General features: G+C 41.4%; 1 protein-coding gene across 9 annotated transcripts in view; it reads left to right on the top strand.

Moving 5' to 3' along the window:
• PHC2 (polyhomeotic homolog 2) overlaps window positions 1-24,983 on the top strand; it is a 103,453-nt gene that overhangs the window by 30,166 nt on the left and 48,304 nt on the right. For 4 of the 9 annotated variants that reach the window (XM_063103913.1, XM_063103905.1, XM_063103912.1 and 1 more), the window contains one exon: window positions 23,341-23,568. In XM_063103913.1, coding sequence (XP_062959983.1) covers window positions 23,395-23,568 — 174 coding nt within the window. In that variant the 5' untranslated portion in view covers window positions 23,341-23,394. The other 5 variants (XM_063103907.1, XM_063103909.1, XM_063103908.1 and 2 more) reach the window with 4 other exon arrangements.

Genomic DNA, 24,983 nt, shown 5'->3' with positions numbered 1-24,983 from the left:
CCTGTAATAGCTTTCTCTCTCACAAAGAGTAAAAGCCAAAGTCCCTGAAATGGCCAACAAGGCCCTATGTCAGGGTTTCTCAGCCTTGATGCTATTGATATTTTGGGCTGGATAATCCTTTGTTGTGGGAGACTATCCTGTGCTTGATGGGATGTTTAGCAGAATTCCAGGTCTCTATCTACTGGGTACCAATGGCACCCACCCCTGGTTGTGACAAAAAATGTCTCCAAAGATTGCCAAATGTCCCTTGGATGATGAATTGCCCTCAGTTGAGAACCACTGCTTTACATGATACAATCTGCACTTTACATGATATGGAATTAGGAAACACAGCATAGCTGGTGGGTATCTGTTTGAATGAAAATTAAGTCATGTCATGGCTCTTCATGTACCTAGTAGCTTCTGGGGTCAGAGTGGTTGAGCTGGGGTCAGAGAGGCTGAGTGGGGTAAAGTGCAGATTGTATCATGTGAGGCAGTGGTTCTCAGCTAAGAGCAGTTTCATGACCCAAGGGACATATGAACACATGAAGCGTGCTTTCACCTCAGGACCTTTGCTGTTCTTCTCTTTGCCTAGGAGGTTCTTCCCCCAGACAGCTACATGGCTCACACCCTTGTTTCTTTCAGGTTTCTGCTCAAACATCTCTTATTGGAGAGTCATTCTGTGACTGCCCTATATTTTAGCAACTTCCCTTACCACACCAGAACCCCTAACCCCTTGACCCTGCTTTACTTTCCTCCAAAGTATTTACCACCACCTGATATTCATTTTCTGTCTCCTCCCAACTAGAATGTAAACTCCACAAGGAAGGGACTTCATCTCTTTTGGTCACTGCTGTATCCCTGGGTGTCAAGAACAGTGCCTGGCGCATGGTTGATGCTCAGTACTTTGTTGAATGAACGAACAGGGATGTTGGATAGGTGGGGCCAATTGGAGGGCAGTGCCTATCATGCTAAGTTGCATGAATACTTTCCTAAAGGTTAAATAATTATTAAGGTCTTTAAGGGACTGAACTGCAAAACCAGTATTACAGAAAAATCAAAGTAGGGAGCTGGAGCTGATGAACTAGAGAAGAGACAATAGAAAAAGGGAAAACCTGTTAGAGGCTTTTGCAATATCTCAACCACATTGTGATGAGGGCCTAGACTAAGGTGGTAAGCAACAGAATGCAAAAGAATGGAAAGGAGATAGACTGGGCAAGAAGCTACTAGGTACATGAAGAGCCATGACATGACAATTTTCATTCAAACAGATACACACCAGCTATGCTGTGTTTCCTAACTAATTCCACATCCTGCAGTGGCCCAGACTTTAATGACCTCATGTTCACATTGCTATTATAACCTCCACATTGTTCTTCCTATGTTTCTACAGCTTTGGTCTATCCCACACGTGGCTGTCGGAACAGTCTTCCTCAAAAAAATGTAATCATATCAATCACGTATTTTTATAAACAAATCCACAATGGCTGTGTGTTACACTTTAAATCCAGAACTAGGTTTGGCCTTTGAGATTCAATACCTGTTCTGTTATCACCCTTCCCTCATTTTTTCAACTCCTGTTCCCTTACTATACTAAGGAAATAATTTAGTTTAGGAAAATCCACCATTAAAATTTATACTCACCATCCCCCCCCAAATAAAATGAATATAATTTTTACATTATGAAAGGATTTATATTTATAATGGAGTCCTTTAATCTTCAGACAGTTCTTCTAAAGCTTTTATTTATTTATTATTTTTTAAATATAAAGAAGAATGATATGATGATCCATTGGTATATTTTTACTAACACAAAGGGTAGTCATCTGAAGCACATTAATACAATCTGGATCTTTTCAATTAATAACATATCTTAGAGATCTTCTCATTTCTATATGTCTAATACTAATTCTTTTTAACTGAATTAGAGTATTCCATTATGTGTGTATGCATGTATATGTATGTACTTATGTGGATATATGTGTGTGTGTGTGACACAGTGGTTAAGAGCATGAGTTCTGGAACCAGACAGCCTATCTCAGAATCCTCCTCTGCCACCTACTATACTTTAGGCCAGTTTCTCAACCTCTGTGAGTCTCATTTTTCTCATTTATAAAATGGGCGAAATAGCCATGCTTGTATCATAGAACTGGAGTGAAGATTAAGTGAGATAATTCACGTAAAGCATTAGGGCCTGCTTGCCACATAGTGAGTGTTCAATAAATGTTAACTCCCATTATTTTTCTTCTTACTGTTACTGGAATTATTATTCCTACTGCTGAATACTTAGTTTGTTTCCAAGTTTTTGCTATGACAAATAATGCTATGGTGAATATCCTTGTACATATATCTCAAAATATTTCAGGGGGTTGTATATACTTGAATAAAAATTCCTATAAACAGAGTTGTTGGATTAAAGGGGATGTGCCTAATGATGTTTTCTATTGCCAAGATTCCCTCCAAAGAGGATATTTCAAATTACATGCCCACCAGCAGTATAAGAACTGTATTACCCACTTTACATCAGCCCTAGATACTAATTTCTAAATGTTTGTCAGTATTACAATTATTATTTTGACTTACATCTCTTTAAGTATGAGTAAGGTTAAACATCTTTTTATAGGTTTATTGCTTACAATTTTTTTACGAATAATACTGAACTGCTTCCTCATATCTTTTGCCTGTTTTTCTACTAAGTTTTATATTTTTTCTTACTGATTTCTATAAGTCCCTCGTGCCTTATAAATAACAATATTGACACATCAATTTTCAGAAACATAGTTACTGTGAAAATTAGATATAACTGTGAATTAGTTACATTCATTTGATATTATTTTGTAAATATTTTTTTTTATTTAAAATCACTACTAAGAATTAAGTGTTTATTTTTCTTTTTTCTTTTTTTTTTATTTTATTATGTCGATATACATTGTGGCTGATTATTTTGTAAATATTTTAAAGCTACCACCCCACCCCTATACATCCTGAGCATTTCCACCTAAAATTTCTTAGGGTCAGGGACTGTGACTTCTATTCCTTTTTTCCCTCCTGTCCCCTTTTCCTCCAGTAGCACCAGCTTCTTTGCCAAATTCAATGACTGGTGGAGGCACCTTGCTATAGAAATTTCAAAAGAGTGGATTGAGTCACATTCCTAAGACATAAAACACCATCAGATCATGTGAAGTTCTGGAAAACAAGAAAAAGTGTCTAGAGGCTGAGCAGACTCCTTGTATATTTCCAAAGGCAAGTGTGCTTGTCTATTATAGCAAATAAAAAGATTGGCTTGTTTGTATGACATTTGCCAAGAAAACTTACAGCCAATATCTCTGAGCTTTTCAGTATCTATTCACCTGTAATTGTATGGCTCTGTGGAATTTTTTCTAAATGGGGACAATGATGATGACAATGTGAGTATAATGTGGCGCTTGTGAGCTCTGTGCCCAAAGAAATAATAACTACAGCACCTTTGTGGAACACCTACTGTTTGTGAGTACTGTTCTAGTGGTTTTACGTGTACCCTCTCTGTTCCTCATAGTGTCTCTTCAAGGGTTGTTATTTCTACTTTATAGACAAGGAAATAGTGACTCAGTGTGGTGCAGCACCTTGTCCTATGTTACACTGGTAGTGAAGGACAGAGGTGTATATCTTCCCAGCTAAGTTGTACGTTAAGTAACATGTACTTAACAAAAATGGGATTATATTATGTATATTATATTCATAATAAGCTTAGTGTCCTTCCATTTTTACCGATCGTTCCAAATCTACTGATAGCGCATTAGGGGAAAGTCCTCTCCTTCCTCTCTCTGTGATTCAGTAGGGTAGAGGTGGGGTTTAAATGATAATTACACTTACTTAATATAATTTTAAAGTTTACAAAGCACTTCATATTCTAATGAGGAAGCTCAAAGTGCACAGGCAAGACCAGATTCTATATCTGCACTCCAGCCTCAGAATACTTCTGCGGTGCTTTTAAGTTTCAGGTTTCAGGAGGAGAGAGAAGAGAAAGCAGTGCATGCATGAGCCCTGCATCGTATAAATTTTTGATATGTTGTGCTTTGATTTTTTATCTCAAAATGCTCTCTAAATTTCCTTGTGATTTTTCTTTTTACCCATTGTTTATTTAGGAAAGTGTTGTTTAATTTCCACACATTTGTGAATTTTCTAAATTTCCTTCTGTTATTGTGGTCAGAGAACATATTTTCTATGCTCTTAATCTTTTTAAATGTATTAAAACTTGTTTGTGGCCAAAAATAAAAATTAAATTAAAAATTAAAATAAAAAATAAAAAAAAGAAAGAAGTGCAGTCATAGTAAAGCTAGATGATCTAATGGCAGTGCCAGATGGGGTACTGCTTTTAATTGCACATCTATCTGAGGCATTCTTATTAAAATTACTATTGGCTAATTAATTTTTAATGTTTTACATGCACAGGAAACAAAATTTAAAGGATACAAAAGGGTATACTGTGAAAAACATGCCTCCCTCCCACCCTATCTCCCAGCTGCTGAGCCGCCCTTTCTGGTGGCATCACTCACAGCAGTTTCTTGTGTGTCCTCATCTGAAGCATTCTGAATTCAAAGGACAGGAGTTTACAGAGGTCATCAAGGGTGAGACCTTTCCATATTCTCCATCACATCAGTGTCCTCTGCTGAGGTCATCGAGTAATCAGGCCTCATAACCCCCAACAATATTTCAAAGGGTTCTGAATTTCCTCCTTTCAAAGTCTGTGGTGGGTGTATCCCAAGACAGGGTCAAAACCTCCAACACTGAAACCAAAAAAAGGGAGCAAAGCCTACATGCTGAGGGAGTAACACCCTCAGGAGGGCCATGGCTAAATATGGACTAGTCTTAGTCAGGAAACTGAAAGCCTCATCTGGGCTTTGCTGCGTACTGACTGCAGGCAAGTTAACTAACCTTTCTGAGCCTTGGCTTTTGACTAAGGAATCTCCAAATTTCCTTCCTTCCCTAACAGTATAAGACTTAATTGAGGATGACTCAAAACAGTGCTGCTCAAGCTTTAATGTGCATTTGAGTCACCCAGGGAATCTGCTACAATGCAGATTCTGATTCAGCAGGTCTGGGGTGGGGCCCAAGATTCTACATTTTTACCATGCTCCCAAGGACTCAAGATATGACCCTCAACTGCTGGCCTGTGACCTGTTCCAGGGACTAAGCACCTGGGAGTTTAGAGTAATGTTTACTTCAAAGCTAAGCAGCTCCCTCTAGAGAACCCTGGCATTCAGTTTCCTAAGATTCTTACTTGGCCTCTCTGGTGCCTGGTGGTGGTGCTGTTGGAAGGTAACATTCGGTAAGCTCTACTGTATGCCAGGTCCTGTGCTAAATGCTCCAAACACATTCTCTCTTAATCTGAAAAGCTACCCAGTGAGGTGCTGGGATTATCCCCATTTTACAGATGAGGAAATTGAGGCTTAGAGAGTTTAACATGCTCAAGACTACACAGTTGGTAAGAGGCAAAGCAGGCATTCCAACACAGACCATCTGATTCCAGACTCCTTGTCTTAATAACCAACCAAAGAGCTGAATGACATTCTTCATTCCAGCCTTGGAAGTGAACACCATAGGGATTTCTGTATCATGAGGCCTCCTCTTGTGTCTTATGTTAGGAGGGCGACACTGCTGTCTATCAGCTCAGAGTGTCTGCTCCAAAGAAATGCATCTCAGCTTGCAAATCTACCCTCTGCCTCAAATTTTCTTGGTGTCTCTTAAGGGATTCTTACTGCAGCCACATCACTTGTGGGGTAGGAAGGCTCCTTCTCTCTGTGTCGTCAAGAGTATTCCTTGGCTGTGAACAGCACTTAGTTTGTGTCAGAGGAAAGGACATGGGCCTTAACAGGCCACATCCATTTTCATTTACCTTCTGAAAGAAGATTAAGGAGAAAATTCAATTTTGCCTAATGCCTCCCCCAAATGGCTAATTTATATGCTAATTAGCAAGATAGGGATCGATGAAACCGGTAATCAATATGAGATCCAAGGCACCAGTAATGAAATTCATTTTGAGATGCACTGCCAGTGGAAATGAAGCAATTATGCGGAATAAATGGGGCAGCTCCGGGAATAAGGGCCCCATATGCACTTGACTGCATGATTTCCCCTTTTACTCCTCCCCTCACTCTTTCCCCACCCCATTAAAACCAACTGTCCATTCAGATCCTTTGAGGCACCACACACCAGCTTCTTCCTCTCCAAATATCTGATCCTGCGTTATCCCTATGGATTTGCGGTCCACCTTGGGGACATGGAGCTGGAGAAAATTACAGTCTGAGAAGACTAGAGGTACAACCCCTGGAGGAGAATCAGGGGCTAAATAGGAGCTCTTAAGCCATTTCCTTACTTTATAGTGAATAAATACTTTATTCTCACACCTGCTGAGGTTGGTTTAAGGTTTTTCAATTCTAGAGCATAGTTTAGTTACCATATTGCCCAGATTTTCCAGAACTGTCCTGATTTCGAATATCTTGTCCCATGAAACCATATGTCAAATGATGTGTCCTATTTACGTCCAGTGCAAAGTAGGCCATAGTGTCTCTATAAGATTTAGCCTAACTCTGGGAAGTCTTGTTTCAACCTGGACATTTATTCCAGGGTTTCAGATATTTTTTTCTTTTGGGGGATGGGAGAGGTGATTGCAATCATCTCTGGAGATTTAGGGATACAGTATTATTCATTTTATACTTTTCAACTAAGATAATTGAAATTTGTCTTTTATCCTAATGTCTGCTCATTGGAATCACCTGGGGAGTGATCCCCAAACTTTCTTATGAAAAATTTTAAACGTACCAAAAAGTTTAAAGAATTATATAGTGAACATTATATTTATCCTATCTAGTTTTACAATTAACATTTAATCACAATGACCTTATCACATATCTATCCAATTATTCATCCCGCAATCCACTTATCAATTCATCTTTTTTTTCAAAAGATGACTGGTAAGGGGATCTTAACCCTTGACTTTGTGTTGTCAGCACCACGCTCTCCCAAGTGAGCTAACCGGCCATCCCTATATGGGATCCGAACCCATGGCCTTGGTGTTATCAGAACCACACTCTCCCAAGTGAGCCACAGGCTGGCCCATCTTTTTTTTTTTTAATGCTTTTCAAGTAAGTTGCAGGCATCAATATAGTTCATCCCTCAACACTTCAGCATGCAGATCATTAACTACAGTTCAACATTTGTTTATCGTTTCTTTTTTTCTTTTGAGGTAACATTCATGTACAACGAAGTGCACAAGTCTCAAGTACACCACTCTGTAAGTTTTGACAGACATATACACCAAGGTAGTATAAATCCCTCAACATCACCCCAGAAGTTCCCTCGTGGCCCCTCCCAACCACTCCCCACCCCAACCCTCCACTTTCAGAGGCAACCACTGCTCTGATTTTTTCCACCATAGATTAACTTTTCCTGTTCTTAGAACTTCGTATAGATAGAACCATATAGTATGTACTCCTGTAGAGGGCTGCTTTCATTCAGCATAGTGTTTTTGAGATTCATCCATATTTTTGCACATATTAATAGTTTGTTCCTTTTTATTAATGTGTAGTATTCTGTGGTGTGGATATACCGCAGTTTTTTGGCTATTATGAATAAAGCAGCTATGAACATATTTATACAAGACTTTTATGGGCATGTTTTCATTTTGCTTGAGTAAATTCCTAGCGATGGAATTTCTGGGTTATAGGGTAGACGAATGTTTAGTTTTATATGAAATTGCTAAGCCACTTTCCAAAGTGGTGTGCTATTCTTGGGAAACTTTTTAAAAACACCACCTCTCCACCCTCGCCCAAGTAATTTTTAATTAGTTAATTGGTCAGGAGAGGGCCCCAGGCATAGGTATTTCCAACATGCTTACCTGACGGCTGTGATATGCAATTGGAGGTGAAAGTCACTGAAGGCTTAACATTGAACTCCAGGTGAAAGGCCTTTGGCTACCTATGATAAGTGCAAAAAAAATTTTTTTTTTTTACTTTGAAAAGTAGCCTTCTGCTGCCATTCCCTGCTATAAATACTTTGCGGGTATTTTAGGATTATTTAGACATCACAGTGCAGGTTTTAAAGTCAACTTTTAATCCCAGTTTTGCCACTTTGCCTAACTTTGAGCAAGTTACTCATCAATTTCCTCTTCTGTTAAACAGGGTTTCTACTATGTATTCCAAGGTTATGAGGATAAAAGTACCTGACTCAAAGAACTTTCTGAACTTTTCTATAGGACCAGGGTAGGAATAGAGTTATCCAACCCTCCAGATGAGTGGGATTCCTTAGCTCTGCCCTTCTGAATAAAGGCAACTGACAGTCCTTTTCCTTGGTTCTGTAATATGGCTCTGAATGGTGAGGCTGCAAATGTCAGAGACTATAGAGCTGTCACCACCTTCCTATAATGACTGAAGTATAATTACCTCTTGTCTTACAAATATGTAAAAACTACAAATCAGTGGGATAGGGATTTTGAATTGGTTTTCCGTTCCTGATGGTGACTTGGGCTGAACTATTCACTGTCCCCGTGTGACCAACAACATACCTTTGCAAAACTGCTGGTTAGCATTGATATAAAAAGAACAGTAAAGCGCTCTCTAGCAAGTGAGGTCATAGTTTATTCTTGCTTCATTGGCTCTTGATTACTGGGCATTGAGTCAAGAACAACAAAAACAAACAAACCTACTGACATCTGATCCTTACCATCTGAAGCCTGGCCCTCTCACCCTGAGGTGACGGACTCTGGTTCCATTTTATATGGTGCCGGTCCAGATTTGACTGAACTGGCCTCTGAGCCTTACAGGAAGCTGGTGTGTGTGGCTCCTGGTCAGGTTTTACATCAAATGCTCAGTACTTGTTGGAAGAAAAAAATATATACCTCCTTAAGGGGTCTTATAAGTGATGTGGATTCTCTCATTGTTCAGCCATTTAAATGAAGATTAGGAAGTTAGCACCAGGAAGAATGCAGTTGCAAATAACAGGTTTTCCCACGTGAGATAGACTGGTGTGGGTATAGAAGAGGCTCATGAATCCGCTTAGAAGTGCCAGACTTTAGCTCCTTTCTGAACAGGAGGGCTGAGGAGGATTTTCCTTCATGTCCTCCACAGACAGCTATCGAAAAGGTAGGGTTTTCAGAGTAGCTGGGATTGCTCTGGGCTCCAGTTATAAGTATAGAAATCCAGGGTAAAGGATGGCTGCAAATGAGCCTCTTTTCAAGTTTTTTGGTCTTCCTGAGTGTCTGTCTGTGGAAGCTGTATGCTTTTGTAAGGGGGTACAGGATAGAAGGGGCAAAGGAAAGAGATCAGATGGCCTGCTATCTGAAGCACATGCCTAGCTTCAATACTCCCCTTTTGGGTTGGTTTTATTCTGTAATGTGTCCCCTGAGAAGACAGACTAAGCAGCCTGGGTTACCCTGCAATTTCTCCAAACTATTTGCATGAAATACTGCAGGCAAAAAGTCTAGCCTCTGATTGGCTGTTGCTAGGTAACAACATAATCATCAGGAAATTAGGCTGTCCTTTTTTTTCCAACACGGAGTATGTGTGTGATTGCAGCGTTGTGCAGGAAGAGAGAGGGAGTGGAACAAAGAGAGATAAATGGGATGGTCTTGAAGGCGGGGACACCACAGCCACCAACCTGCATCCCACGGTAGGACAATCTGCTTTGGGTTGGGCTCTTTACTCAGTCAAGCCAATATTGGTACATTTTCCATTTTTATGAGAATGAGAAAGCTAGCAGGGCCTTGCAGACAGCTATGAAGCAACTTTGACATTTGAAGTGATTTTTAGAAGCAGACGTAGTGTTTGATATCTGGGAATGACTCTGAGTGAGGGTGAATAAATGAATGTCTGGAGAATGCGTGCAGGCAGATGAGAATCCATTAGTGTGGCTGTAGAATGCCTGCAAGGAACAGAACGTGAGAAGCGGATGTGAATGAGGCGTGTGACCGAAAGATAAAGCATGCTTTAGGGTGTGGAAGGAAACCCCAAAAACTGAAGTTGAGAACTGTGTCTGTTATAAGTCCGCCAATATTTAGGCATGTGGTTCTAATGTTATTCAGCCAGGCAATCCTCAGCCTACCCTTCTGCCTGGTTAGACTTGGTAGGTAGAAGAAGAGGCAGTAATATGAAGAGAGCATTTGCATGTGTGTGCATGTATTTATGTGTGAACATGTGTGAGCACACATAGCTGAAGCACCTAGTCCATTTTCAAGATTGTGTCCTAGGATAATGTATAGAGCCCTGACAAGTGCACAGCCATACCTGGACACTTCCACTGGGTAATGAATATCCATAAAGACCCTGAGCATTTTCCTTTCCCTTCATGCTAGCCCCAGGTGGCCTTCCCGTCTCTAACTCCCTTATCTTGCCCTCCTTTTGAGTACCCTGGCAATGACCCTGCCCTTACACTAGACCCTCAGTTGCCATTCTGCATACTTTATTGGCTTGCTACAACCCCAGGCAAGCTAATTGCCTTTTGCCATTCATTGTCTGCCAGATTAATGACTCTTCCTGTGTCTGGTTGTCCATAACACCTCCTCTGAGATTCCTCTGTGCACTACTCCCTCCCTGGCTTTTCTTTCCCTTCTTTCGCCCTCCTCAGCTCAGCCTCTCTGAGCTCCACACCTGAATTTTCAGAAGCCACTTAATTTAAATGCTGAAATAGAAGCACTGCCATTTTTTGCCTGATTGAAGGAGATAGTCCCAGGCATAATGCAGAAGGAACTATTTTGTAGGAGTGGTAAAAATATGCAAACGTATCAGGAGCAAGGCAGAATGTGTGCCAATAACCAAGATGCAGAAGAGAAGATTCTCCCAACCACACAACCCCCACAATTACTTGCTGTCTAACAAGACTGAAAGCTCCTGCCCTGGAGGAAAAAGCCATCACTAACTTATAATGGCTCAAAGTCCCTTTCTCAGTACATATTCTTTTTTTTTTAAAGATGACCGGTAAAGGGATCTTAACCCTTGACTTGGTGTTGTCAGCACCACACTCTCCCAATTGAGCTCACCGGCCATCCCTATATAGGGATCCGAACCCGTGGCCTTGGTGTTATCAGCACCACACTCTCCCAAGTGAGCCGTATTCTAAATGGAATGAACCTGGTGTTCTGCAAAGCCTCCAGGCCCTGAAGCACAGATTCTCTTCCCTGTCTATCTCCAGCAGTGATTTTCATTACCTTTCAGTTCTCAATTCTTCATCACAGCTGTCGTATATGTTAAAATAGAGAATAATCTCTGTTCCACCTCTGCTTCCCCAGCATTCTCCAAGACGGTGGTTCTCAAAGTGTGGTACCTGGGCTAGCAGCATCAGAAATCTGGGGTTGGAGCTCAATAATCTGTTTTAACAAACCCTCCAGGTGATTCTGATGTATGTTAAAATTTGAGAACCATTGTGGGCCCGAAATTTTGTATTCTTAATAAGTTTGTAGCTAATTTTGACCACTCTGAAAATCTCTGCTCTAAGAATAAACAATGAGAGACCATGTGTAATGGTAATGATCTCCTTCTACCTAGAATTCCTCCTCCCCATTTCCAAAGTCACAATCAAACCCATCTTTAAAGACCCAGCCCAAATGAAACTTCAGCTGATTCAACCTAAAGTTATCACTTTACACCTTATTACATTTCAGGGGTCAGCAAACCAGGACCCATGGGTCAAATCCAGCGCATAACCTGTTTATGCAAAGCCCTCAAGCTAAGAATAGTATTTACGTTTTTTTAAATGGTTGGGGGAGGAGGATCAAAGAAGAATATGCAACGGAGATCATATGTGGTCTTCGAAGCCTAAACTATATATATACTATCTGGCCCTTTACAGAAAAATTTTGCTGACTCCTGTTATGTTTATTTATGTACTTTTCTTATTTCTTCTCTTAAACTGTTACTCCTTGGGAACACAGTCAATATCAGAATCATTTTTGTATTCTGTTGAGTAACTAAACACATAATAATTGTGCAGTAAATATGGAGAGGAGGGATGGATGGGGGTTGGGTGAGCTAGTTAGGTGGCTGACTTGTGTTCAAAAAAAGATCAACTTTTCTACTTAGCCACTTTGTGGCTGCCCCATCCATGAAGTAAGAACAATGGTTTCCTCCACTTTAAGTAGATAATGAGCATCAGGAAGTTCATACTAATGGAATTTATTCTTTTCATTAGTAACTAGAATGATGAAAACCAGTTAGGAGCTGCCCTGCAGCTTGAAAAACAAGATTAGCATTTAATGCTCATAAATGGAAAAGTTAAAAAAAAGTACAGGTGGATTTCTGGTGTCCAGTAAAAGGTCTTCATGGAATTGTATACTACCAGTGTTAGAAGAGACCCTAGAGGCAATGCTGCATGAATTACACCTGCCGAGTGGTTGCCTGGCCTCTGCTTGAACACCTGCACCGACCAGACACTTAATTCCTCATGAAGCAGCTCATTCCACTTAACAGTTCCCGTTGTTAATAAGTGCTTTTTTCTGCTGAGTTTAAATCTACCTCCTTATAATTTCCACCCTGTAGTCCTAGTTCTGCCTACCTTAGTTATCAAAATTAGTCACCTAAGTTTTATTAATATGAGAAAAGAAGTAAGGTAGAGTTATACTTGACTGGAAAAATTGTGCAGGGTTGAGGGGAAACTACCCATTTAGATCACTTTCCCCTGCCAATAGTAGAGATTGGGTTACAAATATTAGAAGCTAAAAGCCTATAGGTATGCCGAGGGAGAAAAAGCGAACTTATGAGTATAAAATAGAATAGAACATTCCAAGTATGATAGAAAGCAAAAGGCTGGTAGCCACAGTAGGTCATAGGCTGGCCACAGACATGCAGTATATTTCTGCTAGAAAGGAATGTTAATAGCAATTAAAGGCTATTATTTGGGACAAATGAGAGTAAGGAGGCCCCAGAGCTGGACCTGGGGGACTCTGGAATTGCTTTGTGATTCCAACACTATGAAATAGCTGCCATGACAAGTTGCTGGGGCAGAAGCAGAGCAGGAGAAAGCCTCAGGAATGGCTGAGTCCCCTAAATGGTGTCTGGGCCACAGCAGTGAGGGCCTTGAGAGGGAACTGTCCGAAGGAAGAAGGAAGAAGGGAGTGGAGACAGGAAGCTAAAATATCAAGTCGTACACCTGTTCACAGTGCATTCTAATCTTAATATTAATTCAGATAACTTGAAAACTGATAAATCAATCATTGCGTGAGAAATAGCCCCAAGAAGAGTGCTTATTGAACGTTCACTTCCTCTCTGGATTTCTAAAGCACCTTTACTGCACAGCTTCGAGTTTTGTGGAGAATTTAATCTAGTAATAGCAATCGCCAACTAGCTTCTAGCATCTCGCTTTCCCCCATCTTCCCAAAACACATATGTACACGAGTGCACTTATGTGAACACCTGTGCTATGGGCTAATGTCGGAATCCTGTTCGTGATGCCAATTATAAAGCTACGTGACCACACCAGTTGTCGGGCTCTTTTACCTGCCGGTAATCTTGCCAACTGGGCCGATTGTAAAGCTAGGGTTGGGTCTGGAGCTCACAGAACCCTCAAGTATCTTTTTTCTCTGGGGAAAAAGAAAGCCTGAGCTGTGTTAGATGTTTTAAGTGCATTATTTCACCTATTCTCTAAAACAAACTAATGAAATCTGTACTATTCTGCCCATTTTACAGAAGAGGAAAATGAGGCACAAAGAGGTTAAGTAACTTGGCCAGGGTTGCATTCATATATACGATGCTTGTGCATTTTCATAGTACTGAACTTCTCTCTCTTCCTAAACTCTCTCTCATGACACTGCATTTGTGTTATTCTTGTTTCCAAAATGCTTTCCTGTATCTATTTTGTATCATTTTTCCAAAAGCTCTATGAGGTGAAAGGTAAGGTATTATCATCTCCACACTCTGCTGATGCATCACTCCCAGCTAGTAAATAGTACAGCTGGGTCTAGAACCCAGACTTTATGACCAGAAGCTTCTACATCTACCCTCTACAGTGACCAGAGTCCCCATACCCATCACTTCAACACCTCGTATCTCTCATTTTCCCCTTTTGCTCCATTCCCAAATCAAAATTTATGCATCCTGGGCCCCATTTATTGAGAGTAGTAATCTGGACCAACACATCTGAGTAATGGTGTAATGGCTACTAATAGTTTCAAAGGTACCTTCTCAGATGATGCTGTATTTTCACAGGTGCTTCCCTGTCTTTAACCTAGGGGTCCTCATCAGGGGGTTAAGATCTACCAGTAGAGCTTCAAACTTTATTCATTCCTCACTTAACAAATATTTACTGTTGCTGGCCAGGCACTATGTTAGGCATTAGGGATCTAAAAATAATAGAGCCATTGCTTGGTGAGAAAATCAGTGGTCTTGCTATGTCATCAAAGTTCAGAGGAAGGTACCAAATCCAGCTGGGTAGAAAAGGGAAGCTTCTAAAAGGAGTGGACATTACAGTTGAATCACAAAGGATGAATGGGTTCAGGCCAGGGAATACTCAGGCAGAGGGAACAGTCTGGGCAAAAACATAAGACAAAGACTGTGACTAATTCTGGAATCTGCTGTATGTGGGCACACAGTAGGCGATGAGGCTGTAGAGAAGCAGGAAGTTCTCTAAACTGAGTGCTGCCAACATTCTCGCCTTTCCCCATGGAGTTATTTTGGAATTTTTATCAGGGAAGAAACTGTTTGGTAACTCCCCCATCCCACCCCCTCCATCTCTTTCAGGAACTTCGTTATGGGCATCAGAATCCCCCAGGGGGCCTGTGAAAACACAGGTTGTTAAGCTCCATTTCCAGAATTTCCAATTCAGTGTGTCTGAAGTGGGACCCAAAACTTTGCATTTTTGGAGAGTTGCCAAGGGACCATATTTTGAGAACCCCTGCTTTGGAGCATGCAAAGCTCTTACGTTATAAGGCTGTTTTTTGTGTCTTTGCACTCTTTTTTTACCATTAGTTTCATTTGACTTCTTAGGGTAGTATTTAGATGCTAGGATTTAGTATCTGGCAGTATATTAGTGTTATAGGACTGCTGTGACAAAGTATGTACCACAAACTGGGTGGCTGAAGATGACAGAAATGTATTGTCTCACAGTTCTGGAGTCTAGAAATATGAAATTATGATGTCTCCAGGGCCATTCTACCTCTGAAATCCTTTTTCGCCTCTTCCTAGCTTCTGGTGGCAGCTGGTGGTCCTTGGCTTGTGGCAGCATAACTCCAGTGTCTGCCTCCATCTTCACGTGCCTGTCTTCTCCCTGTGTGTCTGTCTCTTCACATGCGTTCTTTTATAAGAACACAGCTCATATTGGATTAGGGTGCATAGAAGATACAGGATATATATATTGCCCTGCCTTAGAGCACTGAGACTAAAGCTGCCTGAGTCTAGACAAAACTCACCTTCCTGCTCAGTCCGCAAACATTCAGCATTTGCATAATGTGGCTTTAACTATATATCCCTTCCAAATGAGATCAAAACCTTTCTTCCTCATATTCTTCAACCAAACAGCACCAGCTTATAATATAAATACTTGATATAGTCTGCCTTTTATAAACTTCGTGGAAAACAGTAAAGTTTCAGAGTTTATTCATTAAATTGATGGTGTTCTGTTTCATATGAAATCATTCTGTTTTGATTGGTAGGACTATATGATCAGCTTTAAATTCTCATCCTTTACTTCTGTCTTTGTTGGCCTTCATCTATTTACTTTATTTTCTAGAGACACTAAAGGTGGCAACATGCAGAGGACTAGGGAGAGAAAGGGAATTTTTGAGGAGGTTTGAGCAGGATCCATTTGGACCACTCCCAGTGTGTCGTAGCTTCAGTCTGCTGCCAGTGGCACATTAGACTGGTGCAATTCAGGATACTTATGTTCAGCAGCAACCTGGAGGTGCAAGGAGGGCTCTCCTAGCTCCCCTAAGTCTAGGGAATCTGCACCTTCTGCTACTATTGCCTTGTGCCCGTGACAGAGAGGCAACCAAAGAACAGAGGCAGAGCCACAACAAAGGAACACCCTCACCCTGCCTTTTCAAACTCGCAGTAGTAGTGAGCCTCTACAGGCATGACAATACCAGCAGGCATTATGGGGCTGAGTAGACCTCCCACTTCCTGTCAGGCTCTGATTCCATTATGAAAAATCTCACCCCACCCTACCCCAGGGCTTCAGGCTAGATTTGGAGAGCTCTGTTCTCAGTATCTTTCTCTTCTGCTTCACTGGAACCTCTATCAGGGCTATAATCCATACCAAATGGATTTCCCTGACCCAGGGGACAAAAGCCTAGTGTTTCCTAGACTTGGCGGCTCCTGGGAGGGCAGAACCATCAGCATTTCTCCACAGCTGGGCTCAGGCCCTGTGGGCAGCAGAGACCAGTAATAAGATCACTATTCAAGCCAGTTACAGTCAGCACATCATCCAAAGTGGTCCCTTGTGGCTGAGAAGAGAGAACTGACTGAAACAGGAATCACAGCCCTTCAGAGCGTGGGCTCACACAAAACAACACAGTGAGTTGGAACCCAGAGAAAAACAGACTTCTAGTTCTGGATGTTAGCCATTAATGAGATTTGGCTGTGGTTCATGGTGGGAGTCCACAGCGATGGGTGGCCTTGGCAAAGAAATAAGGAACTAGTTAGAAGGAAGAGAAGGGAGGAATAAGAAGAATTAAAAGGAAATTGAATAGGGGTGGGTAAAATGCTTAAAGTCTAGATACTGTGAAAGTTTGAAGGATTCAGATTTTCTAATGTGGGACACCAGAGGGCAAGACATAATGAAAGTCCACAGATGCTTCAGTAGCCCTTATGGGGATTCCAGAAAGCTTCCTTTACTTCTCAGCAGCCCCGAGCTTTGAGGTAGAAGGAAGGTGGAAGTGGGGAGATATGAAAACTTTGGTTCCAAGAGGGAAACTGTAGAAGAATGAGTTTGAAAGCTACCATATTGGTCCACACTTCCTAATTAACTATGTTTCTTTCTAACTCAAGTTCCCTTCCACTAGGAGACCAATAAGAAAGTGAAATATAGCAAACGCCAACCCTCTGGTTCAATAAGTCCCTACCACCATGAAGACACTAGGTTTTCTAGGAGTGCCTTCCATGGTACTGGAGAAGAGTCAAAGGAGCCATGTCACCTTGAGTAAGTCACTTTCTTCCCCAAAAACTGGGCCTCCGCTTTAGCATAGAAAAAACAAGGAAGATTATGGTAATCTTGATATGCTTGATGGGTACACATGCATATTATCCTTTATATATATATTATATAGAGAGATTATTTTTTAAGTAAAATATTTAATGGACATTAACGGATAAATAAGGGACTAAATTCAGTGATCTCAGTTCCTTTCCAACTCTTAACATATAGTATGCTCTGACATGGACTTTGCCTAATGTCATTGAAATAATGGCTCGAGGTGAGGTTATGGGTGAAGTTGCAAAGAGTATCACAGGAAGAACACTAGTTTGGAGTCAGACCTCATTTTTCTGTGATAACCTCAGATAAATTACTTAGATAAGTTTATCATTGACAAAATTGGGATAATAATACCCACCATATAAGGGAGGTTATGAGTATATAAAGCAGCTAATATAGTGCTTGACAAGTAGTAGGCATTCAATAAATTGTCACTATTATTAGTATAGACACCATGGATGGAAGGTACTGAGGTTAAATCATAGATGGTTTATGTTTTAAACTGGTCAGGGAGAATTCTATGGATGAGATGAAAATTAAACTAAGCTTTCAGATGAGTAGGATGTAGTGCATTGCATTTCAAGCACCTCTGTTCAACAAATGTTTATGGAATGAATTACCAGAAAATAGTATATGGGAAAATAGGACATGATCCCTGTTCTCCAGGAATTCAGAGTCCCAGGGGGAAGACAGACTCCCAAGCAAATAGCTTTCTTGTAATATTACATTGTAAGTGCTAGGACAGAGGTAAGCACAGCATGCTGCAGGAGCAGCCATCCAACTAGGTGGCTAAAAGGAAGAAATTAGGACCTAATTTGAAGGAAGCAAGAGAAGAAGAGTTGGAGGAGTTTGCATTCAGTGCATGTTTCATGGGAGAGTCAAGTTGCTTTGAAGATAAGGAGTTAGTTAAGTGAAAAATAGAAGGAAGGCATTTAAGGGGAAGGGGTCGGCGTGAGTAGAGCCACAGCAGTAAGCCAGAGAGGTAGGAAGGTGTCACAACTTCAGGTTGTTTGGAGTGATTCTGAGCCTAGTGAGAGTGTAGTGTGGAAAGGAGTGGAAAATGAGGCCAGGAGGACGGGCAGGGTCAGATCGTGGAAGGCTTCACATACCACATGAGCAGCTTAGCGAGGAACTGTGTGGGCCCAAGAACCAAAGTAATTTAACAAATGGTGTAGGATAGTCATCAAAACAGCCTGGAGCTGGCATAAAAACAGACACACTGATCAATGGAACAGGATAGAGAGCCCAGAAATGAATTCACATGTTTGTGGTTAATTAATTGATTTTTGACAAAGGTGCCAAGAACACACAATGGAGAACGGACAGTCTGTTCAATAAATGTTGTTGGAAAACTGGATATCCACAAGCAGAACAATTAAATTGGACCCCAACTTCACACTGTATACAAAAACCAATTCAAAATGTATTTAAAGTCTTAAATGTAAGACCTGAAATTGTAAAACTACTAGAAGAAAACAGAGGGGAAATGTTCCATGACATTGGTCTGGGCAAAGATGTCTTATATATGACTCCAAAAGCATAGGCAACAAAAGCGAAAATAAACAAATGGAATTGTTTCAAACTAAAAAGCTTCCACACAGCAAAGAAAACAGTTAATAGAGTGAGGAAACAGCCCGTGGGTTGGGAGAAAATATTTACAAAGCATACATCTGATAAAGGGCTAATATCCAAAATACATAAGGAACTCAAACAACTCAATACCAAGAAAACAAATAACCCAATCAATAAAAGGGCAAAGGACCTAGATAGACATTTCTTAAAAGAAGACATATAGCTGGCCAACATGTATGTGCAAAAGTGCTCACAATCACTGATCATCAGGAAAACACAAATTGAAACCACAACAAGATATCATCCCACACCTGTTAGAATGGCTCTTATCAAAAAGACAAAATATAACAAGTGTTGGCAAGGGTGTGGAGAAAAGGCAACTCTGGTGCACTGTTGGTAGGAATGTAAGTTAATACAGCCATTTGGAAAACAGTATGGAGGTTCCTCAAAAAAATAAAAATAGAATTACCATAGGATCCAGTAATCCCACGTCTGGGGATATATCCAAAGGAATTGAAATCACTATTTCAAAGAGATATCTGCACCCCCATGTTCATTGCAGCATTATTCAGAATAGCAAATATATGGAAGCAACTGAGGCGTCCATCCTCAGATGAATAGATAAAGAAAACGTGGTGTGTGTATGTATATATACACAGTGTAATACTAGTCAGCCTTTAAAAGGGGGAAATCCTATCATTTGTGACAACACTGATGAACCTGGAGGACATTATGGTAGTTGAAAAAAGCCAGGTACAGAAAGATCAGTACCTCATGATCTCACTTATATGTGCAGTGAAGTAGACAGTAGAATGATGGTTCCAGAGGCTGGGGGGAGGGAGCAGGTGGGTAAAGGGAAGATGTTGATCACAGTGTACAAAGTTTCAGTTAGACAAGAGGAATAACCTTTAATGATCTATTGCACAGAATTGTGACTATAATAAATAACAATGTATATTTTTAAATTGCTGAGAGAGTAGATTTTAAATATTCGTAACACAAAAATTAAGTATGTGAGGTGATGTATTTTTTAATTAGCCTTATTTAATCATTCCACATTCTAAACATATCAAAATACAACATTGTACCCCATAAATATATATCATTATTATTTGTCAATTTAAAATAAAATTTTTTTAAATGTGACATACTTAAACAATAACAACAACAACAAAAATGGTGCAGGGACAACTGGATATTCACATGTCCAAACACAGAATTATCATATGATCCAGCAATTTCACTGCAACGTATACATCCAAAAATTGAAAGTAAGGACTCAAACAGATACTTATATGCCAATGTTTATTGCAACATTATTCACAATAGCCAAAGGTGGAAACAACCAAAGTGTTCATAGAGACAGAAAGTAGATTAGAGATTTCCAGGGGATAGGCAGGGGGACATGGGGAACGGGGAGTTATTGCTCAGTGGTTACAGAGTTTCTGTTTCGGGTGATCAAAAAGGTTCTGGAAATAAATAGTGGTGATGGTTGCACATTGTGATTGTAGTTAACGTTACTGAATTGCACACTTAAAAATAGTTAATCCCCTAGTCCTCTAGTCAGAGTCTGTCCTTTCCTCCTCTGTCCTTTCCATGAATGATTGAGAGAGAGCCAAAGAGAGAGCGCATACCTGAAAGACAGCTGTAGCTATCAAAAGCATGAGCTGGAACAGAGAGTACAAGGCAGAGAGAGAGCGGGCATGAGCATGCATGAGCATGCACTATCTGGGGAGTGAGAAAATGCCTGTGCATGAATGAAAGAGGGAAGGTGTGCTGACCAGGCTGGGGGAGAGAGATCCTCAAGCAGGGGGACACCACAAGTGAAGACAGAGAGAATGAAGCAGTGTGGCAAGGGAGCCAGTCCCCAAGAGAGCCAGAAGGAGCCAGATGCAGAGGAAGGCCCAGTCAAGGGTGAGTGGGGCCAGGAAAGAGTGTGGGAGAGGGAGCTCATTCATTAGTGAACTGGAGCAATCAGTCAGGATTAATCACACAAGGGCAAGAGGGCAGGAGAGTAAGCAAGAGTGAGGGGGAGAACATGCTGGAATTCAAGAGAGCCAAAGCACAGCAAGGTGAGTGTGAGCACACAGAAGCAGCTGTCAGAGACCAATGGAGAGAGGGCGAGTGTGGGCACAGGTGTAAGAGAGAGTAGGGATGAGGGGCAGGAATAACAGTGGCAAAGCCAGGGGCTGGAGGAGCAAAAGCTAGTGAGACAGGAAAGGCAAGGGTGCCAAGAATGAGAGTGAAGAGAGAAGGGAAGGGCATGCTTGCCGCAGAAAGGAGGAGACAGTGGGCAGGAGAGTTCAGCAAGTGCATTGGGCCTGTGTCCCCAGGCTACTAGGTCAATCTCTCTCCCCAGCGTGGGGAGCAGTGGCTGCCCTTGCTGGTGCAGCATTTCTGTAAAGGAGTGCCATGCTTTCTTTAGAATTTCATCTTGTTTTGTTTCTCAGCAAGAGTTGAGTATACGCTGTCCACAGTATCCACCCTGGCTTCTGCCAGAGGAAAACAAACAGAGCCGAGGCTTGGTCATCTAGAATGTGGATTATCCTATCCTCTTACTTTGCTGTGGCTGCTGCCCTATTTTGCTATATTATTTTTAATGTTTATGAGTACTTCAGTTGAGATTTCCTGGAGTGGGATGGAAAACAAGAACTGAAACCCAATTCTGGTCAACATTTTGGGAAAGGGAGGTGAAGCATTGAACCTTGGGATTCTGTAGAGTATTCCATGTTTGAACGGAACTATCATTTATTAATTTGTTGCTTGGTGATCCTTAAAGTTTCAATTGAGCCTCATCTCTACAACTAGTTTTTCAGTTTCTTCAAGATCAGGAATTGTGCCTTCTACCACTTTCTATTTCCCTCCCTAGAACATAAGATAAGGTGGATTTCAACAGAGCAGGGCACAGGAAATACTTGTTGACTTTGCTGTTTCATTGATTCCTGCATCATTTTTATCATCATAAGCATTCTTAACGAGTGAGAAGACATAATGAGGCCCAGAACTGAGTGCAGCTTAGAACAAAGGGAATTCATGGACAAGAGCCTTTGCCCTGTGGCAGTAAGAGCAGTACAAACATTAGGAGAAATCACTGCTGAAAAACCCAGGTCATGAGCCCAGTTCGCAGACTGTTACACTGCCTTGGAAGCCATAAGCAACTTGCTGCTTGCCACCTGGGAGTGGCTTGGGTTTCCTGACCCCCAACATTCCTGTCTTTCAGCCTTCGCCCACACTTTTTTCAGCCCACAATGAAACCCACCCAGTCTGAAGAAAGCAGCCTGAGGAACAAACCCCACACTGAGCAGCACTGGGGAGATGACAGCAGGACATTAATGACTGTTTTGGTTCTTTGAACTAATCAATGCTTTCATTAATGTGAAAAATCATATTTTCTTCATGTATTAAATTGATACAATCTGTAAGCAAAGGATTGGATGTCTATGATGGGCTGACAAAGAAATGTTATTTTTACATGTAGGAAGGAATGGGTAGAAGGAAAATCTTATAAATAGAAATAAGAATTTTAGGACTAGCATGAAAGAAGAAAAAGAGAGGAATATGAACTAAGATCTGGGTGTGTCTTTCCCACTACACTTTCCTTCTTCCCCAGCCCCACTCCACTCCCAAGCACATAGTCTCAAGGAATGTCCAACTTCCACTTCTGATTGTGAACCATGGGGTGGTCCCTGAAGGGATTTCTGGCACTCCTAACTGACTGAGATAGGAGGTTCCAAGAGGCTCAGCCAATTCCATCTTGAGAGAAGCCTGATCTGTTGGAACTGGACAGTGGGGACCAGGCTGGGGACAATATTAAAAACCAGAATAATAGCCAGTTTTTATGGAGCACTCAGTATATGCTTAACATGGCTGAGCACTTCATACACCGTTTTTTTTTTTAATGCTCCCAACAAGCTGCATACTATCACCTTTGACATATTAAGAAACAGAAAGTCAGACAAATATGACTTCCAAGGTTTCCCAGCTAGAAAGTGTCAGAGCCAGGACTCAAACCCAGGTGTTTCTGAGTCTAAAACCTGAGATTTTAACCAAATTGCTAAATGTAGTAAGTAGCTTGCTCAGCATTAGATTCAGAGAGCACGCAGTAAACACATAATAAAGAAAACGGAGACTTCAAACATACTTGAAGCTCTCCTGGCTTTGAAAACAAAACAAAACAAAACAAACACTACTGTTTATTTTACTGCCTCCTTATTTGCCTTTTTCTCTCATTCTGTTCTCTCTAGATTTTTAATCCTACTTCTTTCACTAGCTGGCTGCATAAATATGGACAAATAAGTTCTCTGATGTTCGGTTTCCCCACACCAGAGAGGAAGAGGTTGATGGGGTGAGAGATGCTTCCTAAGGAGAAGGTTAGAGGAAATCTGCCTCCTTTACTGGTGTTTATCTCCTGTGGCAGAATGAACAGGTCATAAGCTTTAGAATCGGGCAGACCTTGCCCAATTTAATTTTAAATCTTGCCTAGTGAACCACGCCTGGCCCTGTCCTCTGAAGGTAAGTGTGTCCCAAGACCTCAGTTCACAAGTGGCCCCACCTCAGGCTGTTTGGAAAGCTGATGCATATATGGTGTTCTCTAGTAAGCATTTGTTAAACACTTCACTTCTGCCTCTTCCCCCTCAGCATCAGCCTGCTCTTCTGCCATCTGAGCGCCCTGACAGTGCCACTCTATAGGCCATGGAGAATGAGCTGCCAGTCCCACATACATCCAGCAGCACCAGTGTCACAAGCAGTACCAGCGGGGCCAGTAGCAGTGCTGGCTGTAACAATAGCAGCAGTGGTGGAAGTGGTCGCCCCACTGGGCCCCAGATTTCTGTGTACAGTGGTATTCCTGATCGGCAGACTGTGCAGGTGAGATTTGAATCGATTCAAGAATTGTGTTCCTTGATCATCTACAGGGCTAGCCAGGAGGAGGGGTTGGCATGGCCTGGGGAGAATACCTGGATGTTGACTCTGGAATGGGCATATGGTGTAAGTTAGTGGATATATACTTGTGCATAGTTAGAGGAGGGGGGGCAAAGCAAGATGGGTCCAATCAAGGAAGTTTGGAGAGAGGGAGAATGCTTAGCAGATCAGAAAAACTCCTTTCTTGTCTGATGGTTCAGCTCCCAGAGTGCTGTTTTGGGAGGATAGGTGTGTGAAAGTAGAAAGTCAGACAAGTAAAAATAACAAACAGAAACAATGAATAGGCTCAACTCCACTATCTGAATGACCATTGCCCTGTAAGAAACAAATCTAAAGACAGCATTTCAATGACAGCTTTCAAAGACAATCCTTTGTGTTTGCAGCTTTTTATCTTCTTTCCTAAAGCAGCAGTTTGCAAAGTGCTACCCATGAGGCCTTCCAGGTGATTGCACATTGTTCCAAACTGTGATCATAGCCATGTGTTGCCACCCACTGTGTGTCCAGCAATGTGCTCAGCATTTTGCACATTTATCTGCTTCTCCTCCAGCTGTGAAATGACTATTATTATGCACAATTCTGTAGTTGGAAAAACTGAGGCCCAGAGAAGGCAGCAACTTGTCCAAGGTCATTCAAGTAAAGACAAAAAGAAAAAAAAGTTGAGCCTAACTCACCCCAAACCTGTGTTCTTAATCATTAGTGTCTGTTTCAGGTTCCCAGATAATATAGGCAGAAAAGAGAGACCACAGGCGAGAAGTATTTACACTAAGTAATTTTGCTATCACAGTTTGGATATACTAGAAAAGTGACATCATCCTGCTTTGGCCCTAGGCCCAGATAAAGGGAAGAAGCCACAGCAGACAGTGAGAGGGCCTGAAAAATCTAATTACAGAAGACACCATCAGATACTCTGGACTCTTCCCTCTCCCAGCTATCTCTACCTCATAGTTAATACAACCATGTTTCCTGATCCCACCCTTGCCTATCCCCTACCCCCGCCCCTGGCCTCTTCCCCTGACCCCTTCATGCATGAGTGTTTTTGCTCTAGTTTCCAGCAGCTGACACTAGGACCTGCCAACCTTCTACTACTCATCACAACTTTAGGCAAAAGGGATTTGGGGTTTATGCTCTGGCAAGTAGAGTAACCCAAGATCATACCCAAACAGAACCATTAGGGGCTCTTTTTGTTTCTGTTCATTTATATCCTCTAGTGAGGAAGAGTCACAGCCTCTCATCTACTACTGGATGAACTGCTGGGAAGGTCACTTTCAGGAGTCTAAGGAACATAGAAAAGCCTAGGTAAAAGGCATAAGAACAAATAATTCTGGGGAGAACAGGGGATAAAAAGAATAGAGTTCATATAA

The sequence above is a fragment of the Cynocephalus volans genome, chromosome 8 (assembly GCF_027409185.1).
Source record: "Cynocephalus volans isolate mCynVol1 chromosome 8, mCynVol1.pri, whole genome shotgun sequence".
NCBI lineage: Eukaryota > Metazoa > Chordata > Mammalia > Dermoptera > Cynocephalidae > Cynocephalus > Cynocephalus volans.
This window is presented reverse-complemented; position numbering and strand designations above follow the sequence as displayed.